Source organism: Vespa mandarinia, chromosome 15 (assembly GCF_050613455.1).
Source record: "Vespa mandarinia isolate Hongniang chromosome 15, ASM5061345v1, whole genome shotgun sequence".
Taxonomy (NCBI): Eukaryota; Metazoa; Arthropoda; class Insecta; order Hymenoptera; family Vespidae; genus Vespa; species Vespa mandarinia.
This window is the reverse complement of record NC_140824.1, coordinates 2,935,001-2,942,500: the sequence shown is the minus strand read 5'-3', so window position 1 is coordinate 2,942,500 and position 7,500 is coordinate 2,935,001. Positions and strand designations below refer to the sequence as shown.

At 31.3% G+C, this 7,500-nt stretch overlaps 1 protein-coding gene and 1 long non-coding RNA gene across 2 annotated transcripts in view; one reads left to right on the top strand and one right to left on the bottom strand.

The window, feature by feature from the left end:
• The window catches only part of LOC118444675 (DNA damage-regulated autophagy modulator protein 1-like), a 4,906-nt gene extending 393 nt beyond the window's left edge, over nucleotides 1-4,513 (top strand). Inside the window, exons 1-7 of the mRNA XM_085661441.1 lie at nucleotides 1-3; nucleotides 2,165-2,646; nucleotides 2,949-3,070; nucleotides 3,208-3,434; nucleotides 3,775-3,913; nucleotides 4,033-4,184; nucleotides 4,374-4,513. The exon at nucleotides 1-3 is cut by the window's left edge and continues 393 nt beyond it. Coding sequence (XP_085517567.1) covers nucleotides 2,564-2,646; nucleotides 2,949-3,070; nucleotides 3,208-3,434; nucleotides 3,775-3,913; nucleotides 4,033-4,184; nucleotides 4,374-4,475 — 825 coding nt within the window. The 5' untranslated portion in view covers nucleotides 1-3; nucleotides 2,165-2,563 and the 3' untranslated portion in view covers nucleotides 4,476-4,513. The remainder of the gene's footprint in view (nucleotides 4-2,164; nucleotides 2,647-2,948; nucleotides 3,071-3,207; nucleotides 3,435-3,774; nucleotides 3,914-4,032; nucleotides 4,185-4,373) is intronic.
• LOC146872515 (uncharacterized) overlaps nucleotides 1-7,500 on the bottom strand; it is a 21,091-nt gene that overhangs the window by 8,509 nt on the left and 5,082 nt on the right. The gene's annotated exons all lie outside the window — the stretch shown is intronic.

Genomic DNA, 7,500 nt, shown 5'->3' with positions numbered 1-7,500 from the left:
AAGGTACGTAATATATTGATAATACGTCGATTATTACATATTTATAAATATTTCCGCAAAGTTCCTGTACTATTCCTTTTTTTTTTGTTTCTTTCTTTTTTTTTTCTTTTTCTTTTTCTTCTTTTTCTTCTCTTTTTTTTTTTTTTTTGTTTCTTTTTTTTCCTTTCGTTTGAACAAATAAAAAGTATATATAGAATGTCATGTTCGAAAAATCTCATGACCCTCTTTCAAAGGATATTTTCAATTGTTCATGGTGTCTGGCCAACGCCCCCGCGTGAGAAAAATTGCACGTTTCCTGCACTGCAGTTTGTTGACGATGAATTATTTCCTCCGTAATGTATATATATATATATATATATATATACACATACATATGTACGTATGTATGTATGTATGTATATACATATAAATAATATTTAATTCTTTACTCTTTTAAAAATTGCGTCTTCTAATAATTTTGTTTCATTATTCTTGTCTCATTATTCTTGTCAAATATCTTGATTTAAGTATAAATGAAGTTAGGCCACTTTCAAAATAAACGGTTAAATTATTGAACTAACTCTGAAAACTTATGTGTCAAGAATTATTGTATTTGCTCGGAATATAACCAACCTGATATGCTTTACTGATAAATAAGATAAAGTTGTACATGTTATTATATCAACTGGAAAATATTGACAAATGGAGTTAGGCAACTTTCAAAATAAACGGCTCAATTATATTTAATTTCGTGATCATGACTGGCGCACGTGTACGAGTCGTCATCGATTAGTGAACTTTTTCAAATATTTTCTTCTTCCTCATTTGTTATGTCGAGACGGGAAGGAATCCCAGAAAGCGCGGTAATACGATAAAGTATATATATATATATGTGTGTGTGTGTGTAAGAGGGAGGGTCGATGTTACGTTAGGGATGACGTAGAAGGGAATAAAATGACGTTATTCATTCGAGTACTTGCTTGTTTTATATATATATATATATATATATATATATATATATATATATGTATTATCTATATGTCTCTCTTTATCTTCTACGTACCAAGAACTATTATAGAAAAAAACGTATTTATGCTTATGTCATGAAAAAAAAAGATAAATTTATATATATATATATATATATATCATTTGTCTGCCTCTCTTTATTCTTTTACGTGCTATAAACTAGAAAGAAACATGTGGATATATTATGGAAAAAAAAATGTATGTACATATATATATATATTACGTATGGATTTTATAAAAAGAAACTATTAATGATAAATAACATCACGTGCATATCTCTGATATAAGTAAATGAAATAAGTATGCATAATAATGATAATGGACAATGTGTTAATCGATATAAATATTCTTAAACGTGATAGAAAAATGATTTTGTCAATTGACATGATAAAAATAATAATTTTTTAATCCACATTATAGTATATAAATTTATTATACGCTAAAGATATTAATTATCATTGAAAACTAAATTGCATATTGGAAACGTGCTAATGTTTATTATATTCTCTTTTATTTTCTTTCTTTTTCTTTAATTTTTATTGAATTATTTAATTCTCTTAAACGTCTAAACACATTAGACACGTGTAATCAAATGGAACTTTATATACTACGGTCTAGATTTATCTATTCATGCGTTTACAGAAGATAGATAATGTGAAAGTAGAAGGCTGCAACGAATTGATGCAACGTGCATTTAACGATCCGATTTAATTCTAACGATTTCAATATGATCGTTCATTCATACATTTCAAAAATGATAAGATTATTATTGATTAAAAGTCTCATTGAGAATATCTTAATTAAAATACTCAAAGTAAATAATTAATTTGTGATAATTATAATAACGTTCGATATAATCTTTTTTAGAAATATTTTCTTCAGAAAATAATCTTCTTTTTTAATTGATAATTTGACATCAGAAGTATCGAGAAAAAATAAAAAAAATAGAGATAGAGATAGATAGATAGAGAGAGAGAGAGAGAGAGAGAGAGAGAGAGAGAGAGAGATCTTAATTAATAATCTTATAAATCTTAATTAATAATTACGGAAAGAATTACAAAATCGCTTGTTATATTTGTCTTACGTGATAAAATAAAAAGAAAAGAAAAAAATGAAAATGAAAAAATAACATAAATAACATAAATAAATAAATAAATAGGAAGGAAAGGAACATTAATGGCAGCTAAATCGGACGTTATATATGATCAATTGCAATACGATTGGGAAGATCGTCGAACGAGTTAATGATCACGATAAAAACGAGACAGCCAGCGAAGAGAAGTGAAAAGAAGAAGAAAAAGAAGAAGAAGAGGAAGAAGGAGGTGGTGGTCGTGTTGGTGGTGGTGGTGGTGGTAGTAATAGTAGTAGTAGTGAAAGAAAAGGAAGAAGCACGAATGATCGTATCTCATCTAGAACGAGCGCATCGGCAGCGCATGCATCGACATACAATTCTCAAAGAAAACAACGCCGATCGTCGACGTTCAACGTCGTCGTCGATAACTAAGAAAGAATCGACGACGAACGGTGGTGGTCCGATACGTTGAAAGAAAAAAGGAACATGGACAAAAACGATTTTCTTGTTAATCTTCATTATTTACCTATCATACTATTCGTTTCCTTGCCGGCGGTGTTCGTTCTCACGTGAGTATTAAATTATTATTTAAAAAAAAAAAAAAAAAAAAAAAAAAAACCCCCAGAATTATAATAAAAATGAAATAATTTTTCAAAAGAAAACAAATGAACGATCAATGTTCAATTAATTCAATTAATAACAATGTAAATATAATAAATAATTAATCCTTATGCAATCTGTTAAAAAAAGAAATAAATGATAAAAGATTTATTAAACGTTTTATAATTTATTTAATTTCTAATTTAAATATCAATGGAGATTAATTTGTTCATTGAATATAATAAGTACTGATAAGATATTTAATATTCAGATATGTCATAGCTGTATTATCTGATCACGTGGAAGCAGGATTTCCTTATATTTCCGACGTTGCTACCTCAGCACCAGAAAGTTGCATATTTGCTCAATTTATGAACATGATAGCTGCACTCAGTGAGTATTACATATAAAACTAGAGTTTGAAAGTATGTAGGAAAAAGAAAAAAAAAAAAAAAAAAAAAGGAAAAGAACATGTTATATCATGCTTATTATCAAACGGATATGTAATTTGTTCTGCTTTACTTCCACAGTGTGCCTCGTCATCTATATAAGATATTCTCAAGTGAAGGAATGTACAAGTGCATTTCGTCTTCAGGCATCTCTACCAAGATGGAATTATTGGGCCTTAATTCTTGGCCTAACAACTACTCTAGGTGTTTCGATAGTTGCAAATTTTCAAGAGACATCGGTCATCGTTGTTCACATGATAGGTGCATTTTTATGTTTTGGCGGTGGCACCGCATATTTTTGGACACAGGTAAATATCAATGAATCAAACGTTATAACAATTTTAATAACAAATTATTTCTCATTAATTTTACATTTAAATAATTATTAATTATTATTTAAATAATTTAAATTATTATGAATATTTCTATGACATACAATTGTTCATTATTATATTTATGTATTTAAATGTATATATATATATATATATATATATATTATTAACGAAATTATTATGAAAGCAATTCCCAATATTATTAATTATTTTTAATAAGATATATATTTAAATGTATAAATTTATTATCATATGATATAATTATTGATATTATTGATAATAAATTCTTACGATAGATTAACGTTTCATTCATTAGGCTGTTTGTTCGTTCTACTTGCATCCGCTCGGATGTTCTTTAAGAATGGCCCATCTTCGAACGGCACTATCAACATTTTGCACATTCTGCTTCTTCGTTATATTCATAACCGGAGTCCTAGCTAGTCTGGCATATAAAGGTCAGCTTGAAACATTTATCAAATCTGTTGATTCGAATGTAGAAATAATAAGATTTCGTTCGTCCAATAAAATTTACATTATTAATTAATCTAATTGATAATTAACAATCTTGCCATAGGTACGAATCCTCAAAAATGGTATAAAGGTGACGGTGGTTGGGAACTTCACGTTGCTAGTACTGTCACCGAATGGATCTGTGCAATTGCATTTTGTATTTATATCCTAACGTTCACCGATGAATTTAAAGACATTAGGATGAGTCATCCAAAGGTGATATATTTATCATAAATATCAAAGAATTAAAATGAAATGTATAAATTTATCATAGTCAAGTGAGTTATCTCAACATTATTATTTATATAACATTATTATGTTGAATCTCACTTGGCTAAATTTTTCCATAAGATATTCTTTGAAAGAAAATCTCTAAAGGCTGATAAAGTTAAAATTTCGTTCCAGATTATATGCAATTTCAACCGTTCAAGATCAAGTAACGAGGTTCTGAACGAAAGTCAGGCTTCACCGTTATATCAAGAACAAGATAGTCCAACAGTCACCTGATCCCTTAACGGCAGAGGTACCGGTGTCTATGTGAATTTGCTTTCTCATTCGCCAGTAGATACACCTTGTCCTGGATATAGATATCGAGAATACAGGGACGCTCTATTGGATGATGTCGCCCCATTAATAGCAACGACACCGCCTAACGAGAGAAGACCCGATGACCTCTGCCCGGTACAAATACACGTTCACGATTCATCAATAAGAGAACGACGTCGTCAAGGATTGGAGAAAAAAAAGGAATGTGAAGAAAAAACAAACGTTTCTCAAGAAGACGATACTCGTCGTTGGATCGACTTGGATGAGAATGTCCTTGATGGTTATATCCTAATCGATGATGGTTGTGTCGAATCGGCGGTGATTCATGAAGAAAAAAATTTTCCCGATTTCGATGACGTTGACTTTGGCGATGACGCCGACAGTCATGGTAATTATGAATCAAGTATGTTCGCTGAAGGACCATGGATTGGACGAGCTGTCCCTGATCTCGATGTTGGTACTACTTATCCACTTGCCAATAGTCATGGCAATGCTTATCGAGAGTCTAGCAGTCATAATGAATATTCAAGATTGTTTTCTGAAATTTCTGCTAAAAAAGAAGCTGAGGATCGTCGTCGTCGTCAAGAAGATGATAATTATGCTATAGCAAATAGTCACGGCGATCATAATCCATTTGATATTAGAGGACATAGCTGTAGCGGGAGATTAGAAACGGAACGTCTTTTATTATGGAATGCTAAAACTGACGTTAATTATGAAATAGCAAATAGTCATAGTAACTATCGAGTATTTTACGATAGCCAGACGCAACATCAAGGTATTCATCCACACGAATGGCCTATTGAATCTTGGAAAGATAAATTAGAAAAAAATCAAGGTACCAGGGACGAGGGAGAAGATAAAAGTGATAAATCGAAAGATTCAAGAAAATCTTCGGTATCGAAGAAATTAGAAAACGAGTCTGAGGATGCTACGTGTGACATCGAACAATGTTTGGTACAGATCGAGGAGAGTCTCTTGAACATCGAACAAAATTTACTTCACGTTCAGGACTTAGACTTACCGGAATTAAGAAATCTTCTTTATAAAAGTCCAAGTATCGAGAGAAGCCTTTACGAAATGCAAGACCTTCTTTATACCGATAGTATCGTACCGGTTATAAAAAGAAACAAATCTTTGTCGTTAGAATCCGACGAGGATGAGGACGAGGATGAGGAAGAGGATGAAGAAGATGAAGAGGAGGAAGCTTGGATGGAAGAAAAATTAACAGTAAAGGACGACGATGATGAAGATGGTGACGCAAATCCATGTCCTTTCGGTGGTTCCAACGAAGAATCCTCGGACACCGCTAATCAAGATGAAAATAATCAATCGAAATCGATCGACGATCAAACAAATAACGATTGGGTGAATGAAAACGCTGATCTCAAAAATGAAACATTAGAAACGAATTTAACAAATGATTCGGCCAAAGCCGTGAATTTTGTTTTAAACAGTTTAGGAAAGACACCATCTAGACGTACAGTTCTCGATGAAAATAAAGAAAACATTAGGCTCTGTTGGTCAGAACCCGAAGATCCTACCGTTGATTACAATTTAAATAATTCCTATTTGGAAAAGAAAATACATTGTCAGGATAAATGTCATACGAGGACAAATTCTCTTGATGAAAATCCATCGTTCAAGGAGACAGAATTGAGAGACAATTATATCAAGAAATCATTAGAAAATATTTTCTTCGAACACAAAAGCAATCGATTGTTAAAAGCTAAGGACAAAGCCAAATCAGATGGTACTTTACAGACACGTCGTGATAGATCAACTTCATCCGGTCGAGGTGAACAAAGTAAAAAGAATAAAGAAAGAAGAAAAAGAAGATTTTCGAACGAAAATCGTTTGATCGGATTTGACGATAAAACCGAAGATTTTCGTAAAAAAATCGAAAGTATGGTCTCCCATCGTAGATCGACTATATCGATACCGGATTATAACAAAAAATCAACTAAAACCTCGACGGAATCGATTGATATAGAGAGGTCACGTTCTCGTGATAGATCACCGATCAAATCGAAAAGGATATCATTGTCGATGGAAAGAATTCATGAAAAGGATTCGACTGGTGGAAAGGGTTGTGAGAAAAAAAAGAGAAAAAAGGCTTCTGGAAGAACGCAAAATCAATCGGAAAATGCATTGGTACCTAGCAAATTGATATCGTTGTCCTTGTCTCTTCTATTGGCAGCACTTTTACAAGCAGTCAGATGTCTCACCGATCTCGTTGAGGATGCCTTTAGATCTGTCAGTTATGATAGAAGTGGCCTGTTGCAATGAGGACTCGTCGATGTACCAAAACTATTCGAAAAATCTCACAACGGTGACATCTATAACGTTGTCCCACCCCTGTCTTCTGATTCCATTATTAAAAAAAAAAAAAAAAAGAAAAAAAAAAGAGAGAGAGATAGAAGAAAAAAAAGAAAAGAAAAAAAATTATAAAATTCCCCGAGATTTTACTGAAAGCGAGATAAATCAACGTCATCGTTATACTTCTTACTTTCACGTACGTCCGACCAAGTCATCGCAATTTTCTCAATGGACATAGACAAAAGTGTTTGTTGTTGCTGAAATAATAATTTTCGACGATACAACGAATCTATATAGGACCGAATTTGGATTCGAGTGATTAAGTATGAAGTACGAGTGAAATTCGATATTCATGTGTGCCCTATGATCTTCTAATGAAAAATGCAAGAAAAATAAGAGAGAAAAAGAAAAAAAAAAAAAAAAAAAAACAAGAAAGAGACAAAGAAAAAAGAACATTGCACTATTCTACAACGTTGAGCAATATTTTATTCTATTAACGATCAAATTTTTACTAACACTAATAATAATCCTATGATAAGACATATATATATATATATATTTATATATGATTTATTTAATTATTATTTATTAATTTTAAAATAATAATTCGAGTTCTTATAGCGCAATAAAATTATTTTATCTTACCTATATGAATATCTTATTGTTA